At 36.6% G+C, this 22,849-nt stretch overlaps 1 protein-coding gene and 2 pseudogenes across 2 annotated transcripts in view; all 3 read left to right on the forward strand.

Annotated features, from left to right (window-relative positions):
- PHTF1 (putative homeodomain transcription factor 1) overlaps positions 1 to 22,849 on the forward strand; it is a 50,777-nt gene that overhangs the window by 23,028 nt on the left and 4,900 nt on the right. For both annotated transcript variants that reach the window (XM_087445336.1, XM_014780010.2), the window contains exons 4-15: positions 4,076 to 4,145; positions 4,877 to 5,035; positions 10,556 to 10,712; positions 11,900 to 12,034; positions 13,222 to 13,381; positions 14,513 to 14,686; positions 14,797 to 14,886; positions 15,905 to 16,126; positions 18,983 to 19,111; positions 19,506 to 19,778; positions 20,537 to 20,668; positions 21,149 to 21,235. In XM_087445336.1, the coding sequence (XP_087301462.1) occupies positions 4,076 to 4,145; positions 4,877 to 5,035; positions 10,556 to 10,712; positions 11,900 to 12,034; positions 13,222 to 13,381; positions 14,513 to 14,686; positions 14,797 to 14,886; positions 15,905 to 16,126; positions 18,983 to 19,111; positions 19,506 to 19,778; positions 20,537 to 20,668; positions 21,149 to 21,235 (1,788 nt within the window). The remainder of the gene's footprint in view (positions 1 to 4,075; positions 4,146 to 4,876; positions 5,036 to 10,555; positions 10,713 to 11,899; positions 12,035 to 13,221; positions 13,382 to 14,512; positions 14,687 to 14,796; positions 14,887 to 15,904; positions 16,127 to 18,982; positions 19,112 to 19,505; positions 19,779 to 20,536; positions 20,669 to 21,148; positions 21,236 to 22,849) is intronic.
- LOC147918016 (signal transducer and activator of transcription 1-alpha/beta pseudogene) lies at positions 1,124 to 1,822 on the forward strand (annotated as a pseudogene).
- On the forward strand, positions 1,901 to 2,590 carry LOC147918017 (signal transducer and activator of transcription 1 pseudogene; annotated as a pseudogene).

Here is a 22,849-nt window from a genome sequence, read left to right on the forward strand (position 1 = left end):
TTCTAAGCAGATATGAGGGTGCAATGAATTCATTTTCAGATATGCAAGGATTCAAAAAATTATCTTCTGTGACCCGTTTCTCAGAAAGCTACTGAAGGCTGTGCTCTAGGAAGACATGGGATATAGGAAATAGGGATTCACCACAGAGAGGTGAAGGGAGTTGTCAGGATGATAGTGAAGAGCAATCCTGGGATTACAGCTGTGCAACAGGCCCAGAGAGCAAGTCGTCCAAATGGAGCAGGAGGATAGAGGGTTCTGGGAAGGATGTTTCTAGGAATTTTTTTTTTTTTTACATAAAAAAGACTTTAATTTTCTGGCATTTGAGTATTTGGAAAATGATAAATATTTTGACTGATCTCATAGAGTAAATGGAAGAATATAAAATATAGCTTACAGAGAACGATATTTCATAGTGATCATATTGTAAGTACTCATTTCTGATTTATCAAAAAATTAGTATAACTATATTGTGAGGATATATGTTTTTGGGGTAGAAGTTGGGATATGGTGATTAGTGGTATAAGAGAAGTAAGTTCTCGTATACTATATTAGGAGTTAATAGAGGATTTCTAAGCCAGTCATGGTGGTCTGGTGGTTAAGATTCAGTGTTTTCATCGCCATGGCCCGGGTTCCTTTCCTGGTCAGGGAACCACACCACCCATCTGCCAATTGCCTTACTGTGGCGGCTGCATGTTGCTGTGATGCTGAAAGCCTTACCACCAGTATTTCAAATACCAGCAGGGTAACCCGTGGTAGACAGGTTTCAGTGGAGCTTCCAGACTAAGTCAGACTAGGAAGAAGGACCTGGCCACCAACTTCTGAAACAATTCGCCATGAAAACCCTAGAATAACAGTGGAGCATTGTCTGTTATAGCACCAGAAGGTGAGAGGATGGTGCAAAAAGACCAGGCAGGGTTCAGTTCTGCTGTATACAGAGTAGCTGGGAGTCGGAGTTGACTGATGGCACTAACAACAATGATGATTTCTAAAATCAATAAATTAAAAAACAGCAGTATAAACATATTATTTAGAAGTATGGAATACCAAGAGAAAGAGTTTTAAAAAGATGGAAGTTTAAAAAGTTGAAAGCAGGTTTTTGACCGAGGCTGTAATCCTTCAGTGCATGTTCACCATAGTCGCGGAGAGTCTGCAGCAGGTTCGTCAGCAGCTTAAGAAGCTTGAGGAACTGGAGCAGAAATACACCTACGAACACGACCCGATCACGAAAAACAAGCAAGGGCTATGGGACCGCACCTTCAGCCTCTTCCAGCAGCTCATTCAGAACTCATTTGTGGTGGAAAGGCAGCCTTGCATGCCAATGAATCCTCAGAGGCCATTGGTCTTGAAGACTGGGGTCCAGTTCACCGTGAAGTTGAGATTGTTGGCGAAATTGCAAGAGCTGAATTATAATCTGAAAGTCCAAGTCTTATTTGATAAAGATGTGAATGAGAGAAATACAGTAAAAGGATTTAGAAAGTTCAACATTTTGGGCACACATACGAAAGTAATGAACATGGAGGAATCCACCAAAGGAAGTCTGGCAGCAGAATTCCGACACTTGCAACTGAAAGAACAGAAAAACGCGGGCACCGGAACTAACGAGGGCCCTCTCATCATTACTGAAGAGCTTCACTCCCTTAGTTTTGAAACCCAGTTGTGTCAGCCTGGTTTGGTCATTGACCTTGAGACGACCTCTCTGCCCATCGTGGTGATCTCCAACGTCAGCCAGCTCCCGAGTGGCTGGGCCTCCATCCTGTGGTACAACATGCTGGTGGCAGAGCCCAGGAATCTGTCCTTCTTCCTGAACCCACCTTGTGCATGATGGTCTCAGCTTTCAGAGGTGCTGAGTTGGCAGTTTTCTTCTGTCACCAAAAGAGGTCTCAATGTGGACCAGCTGAACATGCTGGGAGAGAAACTTCTTTGTCCTAATGCTGGCCCTGATGGTCTCATTCCGTGGACAAGGTTCTGTAAGGAAAATATAAATGATAAAAATTTTCCTTTCTGGCTTTGGATTGAAAGCATCCTTGAACTCATCAAGAAACACCTGCTCTCTCTCTGGAATGATGGGTGTATTGTGGGTTTTATCAGCAAGGAGCGAGAGCGCGCTCTGCTCAAGGACCAGCAGCCGGGAACCTTCCTGCTGCTCTTCAGCGAGAGCTGCCGGGAAGGGGCCATCACGTTCACGTGGGTGGAGCGGTCCCAGAACGGAGGCGAACCTTACTTCCATGCGGTTGAACCCTACACGAAGAAAGAACTTTCTGCTGTTACTTTTCCTGATATTATTCGCAATTACAAAATCATGGCTGCTGAAAATATTCCAGAGAATCCCCTGAAGTATCTGTATCCAAATATTGATAAAGACCATGCCTTCGGAAAGTATTACTCCAGGCCAAAGGAAGCACCAGAACCAATGGAACTTGATGGCCCTAAAGGAACTGGATACATCAAGACTGAATTGATTTCTGTGTCTGAAGTTCACCCTTCTCGACTTCAGACCACAGACAACCTTCTCCCCATGTCTCCGGAGGAGTTTGACGAGGTGTCTTGGATGGTGGGCTCTGTGGAATTTGACATGATGACTGCAGTATAGAGCATGAATTTTACTCATCTTCTCTGGTGACATTTTTCCTTCCCATCTGTGATTCCCTCCTGCTACTCTGTTCCTTCACGTCCTGTGTTTCTAGGGAAATGAAAGGCCGACAGATTTGCTGCAACCTGTTAATAGCAAGTGGATTTTTCCCTAATTCAGAAACACCTGTTACTTTGAAGGGCTTCATGCATCTTATTAAAGGTAAAATTGAAAGCCCCTCTCCACAGGTGGGTTTTACAAATGAAAAACATCCAGATACACCCAAAACATCAGCACTAGAATGAGAGTCCCTTGGGAAAGGTGAGAAGTTTAGCAGCATCTGGCAAATGCTATGCATACAGTCAGTGCCCAACTGTTATAGGTTGTTGGATAGATCACATGGTTATTTAGGGGACTTCTTGATGTAGGATTGGCAAATTTCTAGTCTGGATAATTCTTATTTGTTCTCTCTGCTTTAAATATGGAAGTTTTCCATTGGTTTACCTATGTGAAATAGTTCAAAGCTAAGTTTATTTAGAATTACATCAACTCTTTTTAAAGGTAGCCATCTTGTATCTGGGCAGGGGATAAATGTTGTGTTCTTTATTTTATTACATCTTCCACACTGGCCATTTAAAGCTAAAGGCTAATTCTCTCAAGAGAGAGAATTAGCCTTTCTGTTTGTTATGGGTTTACGATACTGGCTAATATCAATAGAAGAAAGTACATTTTCCAAATTTATGAGTAGTGTTTTCTGTTTAAACTTTAATATCCACAGCTGAATATATTCTGCCTTCATCATGGTAACTAGTAATGAAATTGCCTTCACAGTTCTCTCAAGGGAGCCAGGCTGTTAACAACAGCTCTCTGAGGCAAATCTTGTTACTTTCAAAAAGTTGAAATTAATCACAGACGTAGACAAACTCAGAAATTTAATTTATGTTTCTTAAATGGGGTAATTTGTCTTTATTGTTATTAGCTGGTATTTAGTCTGTTAGTCATAAACTTTTCAAATTGAGAGGAAAAAATAGTAACTGACAAATCATTAACCAGAGATAATATGAGAATCAATAATTTGAAAACTTGTCTGTGTAACTGCATTGAGAATTGCATATTTTTCACTAAGTGTGTTTCTCTGACAAATACATTTGCAAATAGTTCAAAAAATAAAATAAATAAATAAATAAAAAGTTGAAAGCTATTTGTTTTTAATGAATGAAATTAGGAGAAGAGGAGCTGTGGGTCAGGGGACTACTATTTTTCACTTACTGATCTTTTGGTCCTGTTTGTTTTTAAAAGTGTATGCATGCATTACTTGATAAAACTAAAAACTAAAACTAAATAAATATTAATGACAAGTTCCTGTAAGGAGCATTAGGATTAAAGTGTCCCCAGTAAAAGAGACTCAGATATAGAGAAAAAGAAACATAAGTTTACCTTTTCTATTTAAAAGGGCTTTTTTTCTTTCTTTATTTTTGTTTTCGTTTTTGTTTTGTTTTATCCCAGGGCTTCAAGAACAAACCAAAAAAGATGGGTCACATAAAGCCAGACTTGATTGATGTTGACTTAATCAGAGGTGAGTTCTAAAGTTGGTTTGTTTCTTACGTATGTTATTACGTCATTTCATAGTGGTGCTAAAGATTCTTTTTAGATATCTTCCCTATATGATGGTGTACTTTAATTTCCAAAAGTAATATTATTCTCTCATCATTCAGGCTTTAGTATTTTTTTCCCTTTGCTTTAGTACTATGTGGCAATGTAAATTACATGGTTTCCATAAAGGTGAAAGAGGGATGAACTTGGAGGCTTACTGTTGTGTACTTAAGAAAAATATACTGTGTAACATTCAAGTGAGCCTGACTTATTTTTAGCTCTTGTCCCGTGATTGAGGCGAGAAGTTATTACATTTAACGAGCATCTAAGAGGATTCTTTTTATTTTTTTTTGTGAGGAAGACCAGCCCTGAGCTAACATCCGATGCCAATCCTCCTCTTTTTGCTGAGGAAGATTGGCCCTGGGCTGACATCCGTGCCCATCTTCCTCTACTTTATATGGGACGCCGCCACACTGACAAGCGGTGTGTCACTGTGTGCCTGGGATCTGAACCTGCGAACCCCAGGCCGGGCTGCCGAAGGGGAGGGTGCACACTTAACCGCTGTACCACCAGGCAGCCCCCAAGAGGATTCTTTTTAACTGAACAGGTTATGTGCGGATTTTTGCTCTCACCTGTTTTTAATCTAGTATTACAAGTGGGCATTAGTATAGTGTATATAAATGTTTGATGTTTTGTTTTATTGTGTATTTAAAGGCTCAACATTTGCCAAAGCCAAGCCTGAAATTCCATGGACATCTCTGACTCGGAAGGGACTTGTTCGAGTTGTATTTTTCCCATTATTCAGCGGTTGGTGGATTCAGGTTACCTCCTTAAGAATCTTTGTTTGGCTGCTACTGCTTTACCTCATGCAAGGTAATTGGAGGAGTTGGAAGGAATTTTGCCAATTTGTTTTTGCTGCTTTTGTCATTAGGTAATGCAGACCTTACTGTTCTTACACTTACCCTTTCATTTGATGGTTTAAAGTACAGAGAAATGAAGGGACGTTCACCGTTTGGAGATCATCTTAAATTTATTTGCTCGGAGAGAGCAAACAGGATTGTCTAACTCTCCTCTCTTGAATTTCTTTCCACCTCTCTCCCTGGCCAGGCCTTTTCAATCTTTCCCTCTGTCTGACCTTTGAGTATTGGATTACTTCAAGGTTGAATTTCAGATTCTCTTCTCTTCTCTAGAATTCTCATTGAGCCCCATTTCTTTAAATATAATTGATATACTAGTGATTCTCAGATTTATATGTTCAGGCCAGATCTCTCTGCTGAACTTCAGACTTGTAAATCTAACTGCCTTCTTGACTTTTCCGTATGGAGATTTAATACGTATCTTGAACTCAATTATATCTAAAATGGGACTCCTGATTTTTTTTTTTTTACAAACTTTTTTTTGTACCAACTTATTCCTCTTTAGGTCTTCTCTCATTTCGTTAAATGATACTGTCAACCACCCAGTATTCAAGTGAAAAATTAAGTCTTCCTTTTCTACTCTACCGTCAACTCTCATATCCAGTCTGTCACAAGTTTGTAACTTCAACTTCCCAAATATGTCTTCACTCTGTCTATTTATCTCAGTCTCCAGTGCCACCATCATAGTCCACAGCAGCAGCATCTCTTTGCCTAGACCACTGAACATCTCCCCTGAGTCTTTTTTCTACCAACCGTTCTTTTCACAGCAATTAGAGAAATCTTTAAAAATGGAAACTGTATCATGCCATTTTCCTGTTTAAAACTCTTTAGTGTCTTCTCACTGCCCTTCGAATAAAAATCCAGACTCTTTACTATGGCCTGCAATGCCCTATATAATCGGTTCACTGCTAACCTCTTAGATGTCATGTCTTAACCACTCTCCTCTTTCCTCACTCTAGGCATAATGGCCTTTTTTCTGTTCCTCACACGGAGCTTTTCTTTCTGTTTGAAACAATCTTAAGGCTTTTCACATGGCTATCTTTTTTCTCATCTTTAAGATCTGAGTTCAGATGTAACTTTCTTAGAGAGGCCGTCGCTATCCGTACTTTCTAAATAGTCCTACCATTCCCCAGTCACTATCACAGGAATCTATTTTAATTTCTGTATTACACATCACTACTTGATGTTGTTTTTTCTCTTCTCACTACATGTAGGGACCCAGTATATTCTCTTTACCCCTATATCGCCATTGCCTACCAGGAATACTTTCTGAAAGTGGGCAGTGTATACTATGGTTATACCGTGCAAAAGAATGTGAATTAGAACAAAGGGTAGGTAGGGCCGGCCCCGTGGCTTAGCGATTAAGTGCGTGCGCTCCGATGCAGGCGGCCCGGGTTCGGATCCCGGGCGCGCACAGACGCGCTGCTTCTCCAGCCATGCTGAGGCCGCGTCCCACATACAGCAACTAGAAGAATGTGCAACTATGACATACAACTATCTACTGGGGCTTTGGGGGAAAAATAAATAAATAAATAAAATTATAAAAAAAAAAAAAAAGAACAAAGGGTAGGTCAAGGTTGGGTAAGGGGAAAGGATTTGGGGTGATTTTTTATTTTCTTTTGTCTTTGTCAGTTTTCTTTAATTGTTTAAATTATAGAGTGAAAGGTACATCTATGAATTTACAAATCTAAGAGTTTAATTTTTTAAAGTTGGGACAGTGCCATCCGACAGAATTTCTGTGATGATGCAAATGTTCCATGTCTGCACTGCCCAGTACAGTAACTGTTAGCCACATGTGGCTATTGAGTACATGAAATGTGATTAGTGTGAATAAGCAACTGAATTTTAAATTTTATTTAATAACTTCATAACTATCATTTTAATGGCTGTATAATATTCCATCATATGGACACACCATCATTTAGAACTATGAGTTTAATGTCTGTATGAGTCTATGATATGGATTTACCATAAACATCATTTTATAGCTGCTTAATCTATTATGCAATAGTACCGTAATTACATAACTGTTCCCATATTATGAGCATTTAGGTTGTTTCTGGGTTCTTTCCTATTAGTAATGCCATCGTGAACAAAATTTTTCATATTTTATATTATTTCTTTAGAATTTATTCTCTTTATTATTTATTTAGAATTTAGAATTATTTTTTCATGATAAAATTCCCCCAAAAAAACCTTGGAATTTGGACAAGAATCCTCCCCTCATATAGGTATAGAGATAGAGATAGATATAGGTATAGGTATAGGTATAGATATATTTAGGGAGCATGGGGAGAAAATTGATATATCTCTCCTTTTAGTCAAATCTTCTGTTATATCTCTCAGTAAAGCTTTGTAGGATTTTTTTCTTATAAGGCCTGCTTAGATCTTGTTAAACTCAAATTTTTTTGATTGTGGTAAAATACACATAACATAAAATTTATCGTCTTAACCATTTTAAGTGTAGTTCAGCGGCATTAAGTACATTCACATTGTTATACAACCATCACCACCATCCATCTCCAAAACTTTTTTCGTCTTTCTAAACTGAAACTCTGTACCCATAAAACAACAACTCCCCAGTTCCTCCCACCTCCAGGCCCTGGCAGCCACCATTCTACTTTCTGTCTCTGAATTTGGCTACTCTTACATACCTCATATACGTGGAATCATATAGTATTTGTCCTTTTGCGGCTGGCTAATTCCACTTAGCATAATGTCTTCAAGGTTCATCCATTTGTAGCATGTGTCAGTATTTCCTTCCTTTTTAAGAGTGAACAATAATCCATTGTATGTATATATAACATTGTATTTATATATTCATCCATCGATGGACACTTGGGGGCTTCCCAGATATTAAAGTAAAATGTTTTATGTTTTTGTTTTTGTTGCTGCTGCTGCAGATATGAGACATCTTTTGTTTTTTTTAAATAAATTTTGACTGGTTATTGCTGTTACATTTGAAAGCTATTAGTTTATATTTAAGATTGTTATAACCAGCCACTTTATTAAACTCTCTCTCATTAATTCTAATAGTTTTTCAGTGCTTCTTTCAGATTTTCTAGTTATACAACCATATCGTTGGCAAATAATGAAAATTTGGTCTCCTCATTTTTCATACATTTCATTTACTTTTATTGAAATAAAAGAGCAGAAATTTCAGAGCAGTAGGTAATAACAGTAAGAGTGGTCATCCTTGTTTTGCTCCTGATTCAGAATGTCTCCATTATTATGATGTGTTGGTTTTACTTATATATTCTTTAATATGTTAAGGAGACATTTTTATATTCCTAGTGTTTTAGAAAAGATTGACATTTAAGATTAATTACAAATCAGGAACAAATGTTGATTTTTATGGAATGCTTTTTCACTATTGGAATTGGGCTACACTTCACAGTTAAAGGCACAGTCCTTCACAAGATTGCCCTCTCTTCCGACACTAGCCTCACTTTGGGAGTCCCTAGGGCTACCCTCACTTCTGACCAGCTGGCTACAGTTTTGAGGGTCTCAGAACTCAGGAAACAGAACTCAGGTCTACAGGTCTACAGGTTCAGGTCTACAGAACTCAGGAAAGTGCTATACTTACAATTACAGTTTTATTATAGCGAAAGAATACAAATTAGAAGAAATGCATAGGGCAAAGTCTAGGAGGATTCTAAACAGGAAGTTTTCATCGTCCTCAGGGATATGTTACCCTTCCAGCCATGAAGGGTAGCCATACACACAGAGTGTTGCCAACCAGGAAAGCTCACCCAAGCTTCAGTACCCAGAGTTTTTATTGAGGGCTTATTGTGTAGCCGTGATTGATTAAGAGATTGGCCAAGTGGTTGAACTCAATCTTCAGCCCCCTCCTCTCCCCAGAGGTTGGGCTGATACAATGTGGCTCAAAGCCCCAACTCTCTAATCACATGGTTGGTCTTTTTTGTGGCTACACCCACATCTTTAGTCACCTCATTAGGATAAACTATCAGATATAGTCCAAGGGGCACACCATGAATAACAAAGATACTTCCATCATTTGGGAAATTCCAAAGGTGTACAGGTTACCTTCTTGGAATCAGGGACAAAGGCCTTTTTTTTTTAAGTTTTATTTATTTTTTCTATTTTATTGAGGTCATAGTAGTTTATAACATTGTAAAATTTCAGTTGTACATTATTATGTGTCAGCCACCATCTATATGTGCCCCTTTACCCCTTATGCCGACCCCCCAACACCCTTCCCCTCTGGTAAGCACTAATCTGTTCTCTTTGTCCATGTATTTGTTTATCTTCCACATATGAGTGAAATCATCTGGTGTTTGTCTTTCTCCGTCTGGCTTATCTCACTTAACATAATGCTTTCAACTTGCATCCATGTTGTTGCAAATGGGACGATTTTGTCTTTTTTATGGCTGAGTAGTATTCCATTGTATATATATACCACATCTTCTAGGGACAAAGGCCTTTTACACAATTGTCAATCGAAATGATTTATATGTATGTGATCAAAATTGCATCATAACAAATTATTAGATTAAATCAGTTCATTCAACAAATACTTAAGTACCTACCATATATGTGCCAAGAACTCTTCTAGGCTCTGAGATAGATTATTTACTATCCTTCTAGCGTAACCTTACATGGTCTTGGTGAATTATTCTTTTGTTATATTGTCAAATTTACTTTGATAGTGTTTCAATCATTCAACAAATATTGAGTGCTTACCATGTGCCAGTTACTGATCTAGGTATAGCAGTGAACAAAACAGACAAAAATCCCCCGCCTTCCTGGTGCTTACTTTTTAGTGGTAAATTTATATGCACATTCACAAGGTCAGCAAGGTCTGACCTTGTTTATTGTTTTGGTGCTGTCATTGCTATGTTTGGGTATCAGGGTATTAGAGCATAAAATGAACTTGATAGCTTTTTTCTCCACATAGGAATAGTTTATCTAGCAGAAGAATTATCTTTATGTCAAAGTCTGAAAAAAACTCATCTGTAAAATGTATCTGGAAGTTTTTGAAGATAATTTTTGATATTTTTCTGTTTCTTTCATCATTTGTTTCTTTGGCTATTTCATATACATACATGAAATGTATATAAGAGACGATATAGTGTAGTAGTTAAGAGTAAGGACTCTGGAGCCTGACTGCTTGGGTTCAAGTCCCAGCTTTGCTAATTACTGCCTGTATAGTCATGGGCCTTGGAGAATGGTGTTCCTCTGAGCAGAATAACACTTCAAAGTGTCTGTATTATACAGCATCTAGTTGTTCTGTGGGGGAAAGCTTTGTGAAATATCTAGATTATCATGCTGCCAGAAAGGGGTTTAGGTTTTCACTCAGCTAATGTTCAGGTAGATTGTATTGCAGGAAATTATGTGCTTTTACTTGTGTACTTTTTAAAATGATAGCTTTTTGTAGAAGTAATTTGTATAGTTACTACAATTAATTTTAAAGATAAGCCCTAAGGTTCTACATTTTGAAACCTCTTCTTTGCAGTTATAGCACTCGTGTTATATGTTATGATGCCTATTGTGAATGTAAGTGAAGTCCTTGGACCCTTGTGCCTTATGTTACTCATGGGAACTGTCCACTGTCAAATTGTGTCTACTCAGATAACAAGGCCATCAGGAAATAATGGAAATCGGAGAAGAAGGTAAGATGAGAAATTGCGCTTGTAGTTGTATTTTTTCTGGGAGAGGCATCATGGAGATTTATAAAATCTTTGATTAAATTAATAAAAAATATTCATCTTTTGCATATATTTTTCATTATTTTTTGGCTTAAAAAAACGAATGCTTCACTTTTCACCTTTCTCCTTGATGCTAAGAAACCTTGTCAGGAATTTTTAGTCCCTGGTGAGATTTTTTGTCATTCACTACAGTTGTTTAAAAGGAAAATTCCTATTCTATGTTATTCTTTATTAAAATTTATCTTAAATAATGATTTTGAAAAAACATTCTTCTTCAAAATTCAGTATAAACAAGGATCTCAGTACGTTGGATTAGTGCTACTAAAAATTTTACCTTTTTAAATAATGTGTAATAAGAATGGATTTCTAAGTGTTCTAAACTTTTGATAAAGATTGATTTGACTTTTCTACACATTGAATTCATGTCCTGTTTTTATTGGTTATGTGCTGTGTGTGAGTTTTGGAACTGTTAAATGTTTCTTGGGTATATGTGGTATTATCTTCCAAAAGTTGTTTATCTTTCCTCAGAATATCTGTAGATCTTTGTTCCCCTAAGCAGTTACTGAATAAGATTTTTTTCATTTTGTGCAATGAATTTCAACATATTTATTGTTATTTTTGGATGTTATTTTAAAAACTTTTTTTTTCAAAAAAAGAGGATTCCTTAAAAATTCAGTTCAAATGTTTTCTAATGTTGTGCTGTGTCACGTTGGTATTTATAGGATGTATTTTTTAACTGCATAGAATATCAATAAAAAGTGATAGGTTGCTATTATTTTGTGTTCCCCTGATTAAATGTGACAAATGGGTAGATTTCTGGCATCCATATTTAAAGAAATTATTCCTTCTTCCCGTGGTACCTGAAAAGACTCTTGGTCATATGTATGAAAATTTTCCTTCTAGTAATGTTTTTGAATAGTAGTTCTATTACTTGAATGATTGAACAAAATGATAGCATATATTGACTTTGGTTAGGAAGCTGTTTTTGCCCGTAAGTTGGAAATGTTCTTGGATAATTTATCCTCATTATATGAAGTTCACTATACTTAATTTCAAGTAGTAATCTGTTGGTATAATTTTCTGTAGGGATATTTTGGGCAGAGATATAAAGGTCTTGAATAATCTGAAGTTGTTGAAATATTATTTTGTAGAAAATTACGGAAAACTGTAAATGGTGATGGGAGCCGAGCAAATGGAAATAACTCCTTTGATAAAGTCAGAGGAATAGAAACTTTGGAACCTGCACCCTTTGTTGGTGGTTTCTGGGGGACTCTCTTTGGTAACAGGTAGGAAGTCTTACACTGGACGTCTTAACAACTCTTACAGAGCGTATAATCTGATTGGGTCATAGGAGTACGCAATGTAAGCATATTGTTATTGTGGTGTGATTTTTTAAGGGTTCTAGAAGGATTTGCTTATTCAAAATGTCTCTGCAGTCTGTCATGTTACCTATAAGTCTAGTAATCTACCATAAACTTTCTTTCTGTTTGATCCTTAATGATTTTTTTAGACCACAAGATTACAGAAATATAAATACTCAGAAAGGATAAATATTTTAAGCCATTATCAGCCAACATCTTGAGAGAAAGAAGGATTTAAAAAGGTCAGGTATTTTTCGGTATAAGAGCAGATACCTCTTAGAAATGGGATGCAGGACAGGAGGCTGTTGTTGGTGGGCTGTAGGACAGAAAGGCAAATGTATCGAAGACAAATTCTACCTCCTTCATGATTTTGCAGGTTTTGACAACACTAGTATGACTCAAAGAAATAGTTAGTTTGTCATATATTAATAATTGTGGCTCAAAAATAAAGCTCCTTTATGGTTCCTTTTTTGAAGATGAAGTATGTTCACATATTTTTCTAAAGATACGTCTATACTCTTCAGTTGAAGTGTTTGAGTTCTTCGTGCTGAACATTGTGCTGGTCACTGTGCATCCCTTTTCTCAGTGATTTTACCATCTAATTAGGAAGATAAGAGTAGCAGGTATGATGCAGTCACAGCAATGTAAAAATATTATAAATGATTACATGCTGATTAAAGGCCATGCAGTTCAGCAGATGGAGTGATTGTTCTGGGGTAAAGTCATCATCAGGAGTCATGAGGAACTGAGAGTTGCTGGGCTTTGAAGGACAGGAGAAGGGAAGACATTCTGTGAAGTGGCACAAACAGGCGGCGTGAGGTAGGGCTGGCGTTGTGTTTGAGAGGGAAAGTGGAGAAGACTGAACCTACTTCCTTGCAAAACTAAAAAGTACAGTCTTCCTCTCAATTAATTGACATGAGTCTTTGGAGACTAGAGGTAGCTATATTTTGTCTTTCTACACGCTTAGCAAGCTAGAAGCCTGAAAAATATGATTTCTGAATTTTCTTGATTTCCATAATAATATATTGTACTCCTCAGAAGAAAGTGATTTCCTGAAAGATATTACTTTCAGAAAACTAGTCAGTAATCTTTCTTTCTTTTTTAAAAAATAGGATTAAAAAAGTAAAATTAATATGTAACAAAGGGACTGAAACTGACAATGACTCGAGTTGTCTGCATCCTATCCTTAAGAAGAGACAGTGTCGACCAGAGATCAAAATGTGGCAAACAAGAGAGAAAGCAAAATTTTCAGATGGAGAAAAGTGCCGCAGGGTAAGATTTAGATGAGTATAAATATAACAAAATCTTTTCTTTCCTGTGTAACATTTTCCTATTCTTAGATTCTTCTAGAGGTACAAAATAGATACTAATAAGTTTGTGTAATTTGTCTTAACAAATAAATGAAATGTAAAACCACAGGACATGAAAAGGAGAATATCCCTTGAAGACTGTAGCCAATTCTTCTAATTTCTAGGGCTGGAACTTGTTTATTGCATCTGCTGCTGATCCTGCCTTAGCAGTAGGCTGGTAGATTTAATAAATTAATGTAGAAGCTGCTTGGTCTTATTCCAGAGAGACAGTGATAGTATGGTAATGGTTGGGAGAGTTTTTTCTAGGTTTAGGTAGAAATGGTCTGCTCTATGTTTAAAGCTAACTATACTTATACTTTATAGTCTTGGAAATATTTTCTCATTTGTTAGACTGTGGCATTGAGTAATTACAAAATTAGCTAATATTTTTGAGCCATTACTGCAACCAGGCACTATTCTAAGTGCTTTACATGTAGTAACTCATTTAATTGTTTCAACAACTCTGCGTGATAGGTGCTTGTATTATCATCTTTCTGATGAGGAAGCTGAGCCCCAGAGAGATTGAGTTACTTGCCTAAGACACGTAGCCCGTAAGTAGAAGAGCTGTGATTCAGACTTAGAGTTTGACTTGACCCTAACCTCTACATAATACTGCCTCATCATTTAGGCTCTTTAGTTTCAAGAAAGTTCAGTATTTTTCTTTATTGAGATCAGGTAACATGTAGGTTTGTTCAGTTTTGGTTTAGTTTACTTTTACTACTTCTCAGTCTTCACATGCTTTTTTTGTGTGTATGTGGAAGATCAGCCCTGAGCTCACATTCATGCCAATCCTCCTCTTTTTGCTGAGGAAGACTGGCCCTGAGCTAACATCTGTGCCCATCTTCCTCCACTTTATATGGGACGCTGCCACAGCATGGCCTGACAAGCGGTGCGTCGGTGCGCGCCCAGGATCCGAACCCGGGCCGCCAGCAGCGGAGTGTGAGCACTTAACCACTATGCCACGGGGCTGGCCCTGCTTTTTTGTTTGTGTGTGTGCAGCTTACTAGAGTATTTTGGGCTGTCCCCTGTAAAGAAATTGCTCTTCTCTTTGTAGGAGGCTTTTAGGCGTTTGGGTAATGGGATTTCAGATGATCTGTCAAGTGAGGAAGATGGTGAAGCCCGGACACAGATGATGATACTGCGTAGGAGTGTGGAAGGGGCCTCCAGTGACAATGGTTGTGAAGTTAAGAATAGAAAATCAATACTTTCAAGGCACCTAAGCACTCAGGTAATTTTTATTTTAGTTTATAAAAGTATAGGCATTAACTTCTAAATCATTGAATAGTAACGAGGTATTTAACATGTTTTCCTATTGTTTGTTGGCTTGAATTTTGGCAGGTAAAGAAAACCACTACTAAGGGGTGTCATATGGTGCGGGATTCAGATAGTCTGGCTGAATCAGAATTTGAATCAGCAGCCTTCAGTCAGGTAATGTATCCTTTTGAGAGATCACTGCTAAAGGTGTATTCTTGAGTGTAATAACTTTATCCATTCCTTTTTTATTGGTTGTCCTAAGGTAGTGTTTATATTTGCCTGCCCCTCTCCTGCCTCCAACTGTCTGTCTACCTATCCAGCAGCTTTCATGAGTATTCACTCATGGAAAGAGAATGAACTCTTTTTCACTTAGACTCTAATCTTAAAAGTATCATAGATGATACTCAGAAAGAGATTCCTTAATTCCCAGATGGTGAAAAGACTACTTAACATTCCCTTGGAATATGGAGTTTATTCTTCAGCATCATTCCTATGTAAGTGGGATTGACACTGAGGAGGACAAATTTTTTGAGAGGGGACCCCTGAGAGATGAGAGCAGTAAATCTCCTCAGGAAAGGTAATGGGCATATTATACATTTGGAATATTATAACTCAGAGGTGAGCAGAGTAGATGGTGGTAGTGTGGTTTTTGTTTTGATTAACAAGGTGGTCAGGGTCATGGAAAACTTTCATATTTATGTTGGTACTGCAGGAGCACTGCCTTGTCCATCCTTTTCTCTGCCTGATTATCCTTTTCCATGTTTGGCTGAGCCCCTCCCTGGACATGACTAGATCTACAGTGAAGCTCACAATATTTAGAGTAGGGAACACTTTGGGTATGTCAAAAGGCTTAGCCACACTGACATCTAGGAAGGGTCCTCTGGATGTGCTTGCAGGAGTCACTCTCATCCCAGGGCACCTTAGTTGAACAATCCCATGACTTGGCAATAACTTCTTAGAGGGAGTCCTTTTAAAATCCTGCTTGTTAGAGAGTCATCCAAGTTTAACATTTAAATATTAAAATGTATTATTGTTATGCGAAGGCTTGTGAACAAATGTATACATGGTGATCAACTTATGAAAGCTTGCTAGCTATCACCATAGATAACTTGTTCTAATTTTATTTCAGATATATAATTATTTTTAAAAATGAATGAAAAAAATATTTTTTGTTTTTTGATTTCCTTTAAAGGGCTCTAGGTCTGGCATGAGTGGTGGCTCTCGAAGCCTCAACATGTCAAGAAGAGACTCAGAAAGCACCCGCCATGACTCTGAGACCGAGGATATGTTGTGGGACGACCTGCTGCATGGCCCAGAGTGCCGATCGTCTGTCACCAGTGACAGTGAGGGGGCCCATGTGAATACCCTTCACTCAGGGACCAAACGTGACCCCAAAGAGGATGTTTTTCAGCAGGTCTGTAAAGGCGATGATGATAATAGCTAATATTTATTGTGTACTTACCATGTGCCAGGCAGCCACTGTATTATCTCAGTTAACTTTACAATAATCCTGTAAAGTAGATACTATTATTATCCCTAATTGAGAGATGAGGAAATTGAGTCTAGTTTGTTAGTGAAGATGTTGGGATTAGAACTCAGGGGGAAGTGCTCTAGAGTTGCCCTAACCTAAATTTTTTTATATAATACTTTTTCTCATTATTTGGCTTAGAATGATCCTTAGTGTTTATTTTATATGAGCAGGGTTGTTTGGATGGTACATCCACCTCATATTATACTTTTATAGACATCACAGTAGTATATATGAATTACTAGGAAATGACATTGCTTGCTTGTCTAATAATGTATAAACCAATTGATGCTTTTAATTTTAGGTTTTATATTAATATCATAAAATCAGATAACCTAGAATTAGAAATTCCTTGGAGGGTATTTCAACCTTCCAACCAATGTAAGAATTCATTCTACACCTGCAGAAATTTTTTTACCATCTATCACATGGTAATAACAGTTCCTGCTTCTTAGAAATATTGTGATGTATCTAATGAGATAATATAAAGTGCTTAGCACAATGCCTGGCAAAGAGTAAGCACCCAATAAATGTTAGCGTTATTATTAATATCCACATCAGATGATTAGTCAGCCTTAGCTTAAATACTTCTGGATCTGGAGGGATTGTTATTTTATGAGACAGCTTGTTCCACTGCTAGATAGATTGAATGATTAAGGACTGGTTCTCATGTCAACCTTTTAGGTGTTTAATGACGATGATCATGATTGTTCTTAGTTTTTTGTTCTTTAGGCTATTTCCATAGTGACCTACAAATAGTGGATGGTGGATATTCATTTGTTTAATTATTGAATTTTCTTGATTCTAAGATACCATTGATTTAGGTTATGCATTTTCATGAAAAAAATCCTCCTTCATTAAATGTATACAATTTTTAAAAAGTAACTGGAAAAAACATACATTTTCTCATTAAAATTTTAAGCTTCTTTCTCCAATTTTGCTATCAAAGTTTGAATCTAAATATTCTTTACATTCAGTCTGAAGATCCATCTAAATTACATTAGCCCTCAGTAGTTATACATAGCATCATGATGATCTTGACCTCCTTTGCACTTTTGGGATTTATAGTATAGTTTTAAGGCATAGATAAAAATAACGAGGTAAGATTAAACTCACCATGTCAAACAGAACTCATCATTGCCCAATTCCCCCACCTAACCCGTTCTTCTTTTATTCCCCATGTTTCTGAATGCCACCACTGACCACCCGCGGCAGAAACTTGGGAGTCCTTCTTGACCCACCGTCTCCACCATGTTTCTAATCAGTCATCACATTCTCTTGATTCTACTGTATAATATTTGCATTTGTCCACCTGTGTCACCCTGCCTATGGAGACCATCATCAGCTCTCATCTGAATCATTACAACAGCTTCTCTAGGCTTGCTCCCCTTTGTTTCATTTTCCAGACTGCAGCCGGAATGATGCCTCTAAAATACAAATCTGATGCCATTCCCCTTAAAATCCGTTAATTGCTTTTTTTTCCTTTCTGGATTATTTGCTTTTGTTCCTTTATTTACTCTCATACATCTCATCACTGACCATTCCCTCTCTGCTCCTCACATGATATGCTTTAACTTAACTGAACTTCCAGTTTCTGAAATGTACCATTCCTCATGTGCTTCTGGGCCTTTACACAGACTGATTGATTTGCCTGGAGCACACTTTTCTCCAATACCCATTCCTTTGGCTCACTCCTTTTATTTTTCAAATCTTGGCTTGAGAGATACTTCCTTAAAAGACCTTTCCTATATACTCCTAAAGCACTCTTTCCTTCCCTTATCATGCTGTGTAGTAACTTTATTTCATCATGTCTCTTTCGTAAATCTGTAAGCTCTTTGATGTTAAGGACCACATGTGTCTTGTTCTCCATTGTATCCGTAGTGCATGTTACATAGCAGGTGCTTGATAAATATTTTCTTGGCTAAATCAATGAATAAATCAATAAATGCTCATCAGCGTTATGCTAAGCATTGTAGAAGAGAAATACATCATATGGTCCTTTTTTAGAAACTTATATTTTAGTTTGGGGATGAGATGATTATATGGGTAATAAGTAGAGGACACAATAAAAGCATCGTATAATTAGATGCTAATTTGTCTGATATAGACTATAAAAATTTCAGAAAAGGGCAAAATGAGTGAGGCTTGTGGTGATTAGAAAGGACCATGTTGGTGAAAGGGGACTTGAGTTGGTACTTAAAGAGTAGATATGATATGGCAGAGGAAAATGGGGGGCTGTTTTCATTGTGACCTTCTCCTCTGGAGCTTTCTGTGCTTTTCTGTGTCCTGATTAGACCAGAGAAAGGCTTAAGTCCTCTGTCATTCATGTGTTATCTAAGGCCTAATGGCACCTCTCCTCCCTAACTTCCTACTACCCCTGGTATAGTTGCATTGCTCTAGAAATACTTTCCGCCTTAATATTTCATGAATATACCAAGCTTATCCTCGCTTCCCTACATTTAGAGAGGGAAGCAACCTTGGAGATCATGGAACCCAACTCCCATCATTATGGAAGACATTTAGCCTCTTTCCAGGTAAAAAAAAATAGCTAAGTAAAGAAAAAAGGACCAGAAATCAACCTCATAGAGGTAGTAATTAGAGTGATGAGCTTCATGAGGGAGAGAATAAAATGATGAGGCTGAACGTTGGTGAATGTAGCCTGTAGCTGGATAAATGGAAAAAAATTTAATGGAACAAGGAGAGAAGGAGTGGATAGAAATAGTTTTATATTTTTCTTTTCAGAACCATTTATTCTGGCTTCAGAACTCAAGTCCTGCCTCTGATCGAGTTAGTGCAATAATCTGGGAAGGGAATGAGTGCAAAAAGATGGATATGTCTGTGTTGGAAATAAGTGGCATCATCATGAGCAGGGTAAGATTTAATAAGTTTTCAGATTTTTTTCAAAAAATCTATTTAGTGATCAGCAGCTAGTCCATAGAATCTATTTAGTGATCAAAACACTGACTCTGCTTTTGAAACACAAATATATGTATTTTTAATTTTGCAGTCAGAGTCTTTACTTGGTAGTATATGTTTTTTATTTGTTGCCTTGGTCTCTATGAGCATGATCAATTAATTGTTAAGGTTCATTTAAACCTAATTTTTAATAAGATCTAAAAGTCATAAATCTGTACATTGTTTTTATTTGTACTTGTAGATTTAAAACATATTTAGTTTTTAATAATCTAAATAGTATTTGATAAATACTGCTTCATAAATCCATTTAGCTATGCAATAATGATGGACATTTTAAATTAATTTCCAGGTTAATGCATATCAGCAAGGAGTGGGTTATCAGATGCTGGGAAATGTTGTCACCATTGGATTAGCATTTTTTCCTTTTTTACATCGACTTTTCCGTGAGAAGAGCCTTGACCAGCTAAAGTCCGTTTCAGCTGAGGAGATCTTGACTCTCTTTTGTGGGGCACCACCTGTTACACCTATTATTATTTTGTCTATAATTAATTTTTTTGAACGATTATGTCTTACTTGGATGTTTTTTTTCATGATGTGTGTGGCAGAGAGAACATATAAACAGGTTGGTAGTAAATTAAGTAAAATTTCTTACCTCTGCTTGTGAATATGATTTTCCACTGAGTTGTTTTTGTTCTCTTGGTTTGTTCTCCCAAGTTAATGTGGGCAATGAAGGATTGATAAGTGGATTTTGGTAATTGTGGGTTTAACACTTGTGATATTGGTTATTCACAAGTGACATGTTGTAATCTGATTTTGCTGAGCCCATGTGTAGGAATAAGTGGCTTAGCCAGTGAGTGAGCCTAGCTGACTGCTTAGTACCTGTACCTCACTGTGCCTTTGCTGTTTTTTATCCATAGCATATGTAGTAATTCTCATAGTGAAAATGTTTCTGTGAAAAATGGTTGTGAGAAATAAATTTATTGAAATTTGATAAGAGTTAGGGATCGAGGACTTAATATGTTGGTGATATGTGCAAAAAACATGATTTTGAATGGAAATGTAATTTGAGAGTAAACCAGGATTCTGTATAAACATTTGAGTTTGTGAAGTTGGGAATTCACAAAGGTCTCCAAAGAATATTCCTTGAAAATGTTGAGAGTGTACTGTATTGTGAAGAAGTGTATTACTGTATAATGTGCTTTGGAAGCAACAGGGTAACGAGCTATTAACAAAGTTTTTTCACTGCCTTAGTAATCACTGATTAGAATTTCATTCTTTTAACATTTTTTATATGCTGGGAATATTGTTTACAATTATATAAGTATACACACAGACACATATGTACATTTCACTTTGTGATTTTTTTTTAACCTCGTCTAGAGATTTTTATTTGCAAAACTCTTCAGCCATATTACTTCTGCCAGAAAAGCTAGGAAATATGAAATACCTCATTTCAGACTTAAAAAGGTGGAGAACATTAAGATATGGTTATCACTGCGTTCCTTTCTAAAGGTGAGTTTTATTTGACTAATAATAGAATATACACAAGAATATGCAGAAAACATGCTCATTGAAATTTCTGGCAGCAGAAACTCAATAGGCAGTATAGTTCTGCATACTAGGTAGATTGTATCAGTAGCTGACAGACTTTCTGGACATCCAGTGGGAAGTGATCTATCTGCAAAGCTGGTAGAGGTAAGTAAATAAGAGCTTAGAAAAGGAAAAGAAAATTTAAATTTTTAGGACAGAGTGATAAATTGAATACTGCATCTTTTTCTGACTTCTTGGGAAATATTCCAGCTGAAAATATGTCAGTGAATCAGTCACACCCTTAATTTGGAACAGCATGGATGTCAGTGCTTAATTAAAGTTGAAGATATCCAAAAACATGTTAAAATCCTCTGTCAGAATCTTCTTATTAACACTTGTTTTCATATTAATGTAGTAAAATTAGGTAATCTAAAACATTAACATATGTGTCTCATTCCACAGAGACGGGGGCCCCAGCGTTCAGTTGACGTGGTTGTGTCTTCAGTCTTCTTACTGACGCTTTCGATTGCTTTTATCTGTTGTGCCCAGGTAAGAGTGTCATATCTGTTTTAATGAAAAATGAAAATTCTCTTATAGGGTTCATTTCCTGTTGTAGACCAGTTCATTGTGTGTGTGTATGTATGTGTATATATATAAATATTTATATATAAATATATATTTAATAATTTATAAATTTATAAATATATAAATATAATATTTCTATATATAAATATAGAAATATTCAATATATATTTAAAAATATATATAAATATATATATATTTTAATAAAGAACAGAAATTTAATTCTCACAGCTCTGGAGGCTGGCGAGTCCAAGATCCAAGTGCCAGCATGGTTATGTTGAAGTATATATATTTTTAATGTATCTAAATATCTTTTGCTATTTTGAATACTTGTTAATTTTCCTAACTTTTGAAATGAGAATAAAGGTAATTTCGAAGTCTAAGTCACTAAGATCACTCTAATTTAATTTTAATTGGTAATTTTTGATAATAAAACTATCATGATGGTTACAAAATAGTGATTTTTCTAACTCCATCATTCCTTCTACATTTATTGATTGTCCCTCTAAGGTAGACCTGTCCTTTCTTTCCCCTTCATTTATTTATTACATTGTAGACTCATGTATTCTTCTTTTTATCCCACGGATTATAATCTATTACTATATTTGTTTTGATGTCTCAATTGTCCCAGATTTGGCCAGTGGCAGACCCTTGAAGCCCCTTCCTGTGTCCTTTTGACAGATCCCTGTATCTTTTTTTTGGGCACTTCTGTGTTTTCTTCATTACAGGAAATTACAGGCTTATCTTGTACTTTCTCATTTATTGAGTTGTAACTTAATTCTGTTGTGGTCAGAGAACATACTCTGAATGTTTTCAGTCCTTTGAAGTATGTAGAGGCTTGCATTATTATCCAGCATATGGTCAGTTTTATGAAATCTTCCATCAGCACTTTGAAAGAATTTGTATTCTGTCATTTTGGGGACCAATGTTCTATATATGTAAAATAGTCCAATAATTGCGCTGCTGAAATCTCCTATATCCTTACTTTTTTTTTTGGTATGCTTATTCCGTCAGCCTTTGATAGGGGTGGATTCAAATCTACTATGATGGTGGATTTATCTTTTCCTCCTTTTATTTCTATCAATTTTTGCTTCATATATTTTGAAGCTATGTAACTGGATGCATACAGATTTAGAATTGTTATCCACCTTCTTGGTGGATTGACTTTTATGTCTTTTATGGTTAATTTTTTTTTCCTCAATCCAGGATCCAGTTCTCAATCTAGGATCACATATTGCATTTAGTTGTCCTGTCTCTTTAGTCTCCTTTAATCTGGAATAGTGTCAGGCTTTCTTCATCTTTCATGACCTTATGAAATGTCTCTATTTCCAGTGTTTCTTAAAGTCTACTATATTTGATATTAATTTAACTACACCAGCTCTCTTGTGATTGGTTTTTGCATGTTATATCTTTGTCCACCCTCTTTCATTTATTTTCTCTTCATATTTTAATTATGTCTCTTGTAATGAACATATTCTTTTTCAGTTGCTTGTTTCTTAGTTCAGCCTCACAGTCTCAGTGTTTTGGAGTACGTGGCTCATTTAAACTTAATGTAGTTACTATAACTACAAATACTATTAG

Source organism: Ceratotherium simum, chromosome 2 (genome assembly GCF_057802395.1).
Source record: "Ceratotherium simum simum isolate JZ-2026a chromosome 2, ASM5780239v1, whole genome shotgun sequence".
Classification (NCBI taxonomy): domain Eukaryota; kingdom Metazoa; phylum Chordata; class Mammalia; order Perissodactyla; family Rhinocerotidae; genus Ceratotherium; species Ceratotherium simum.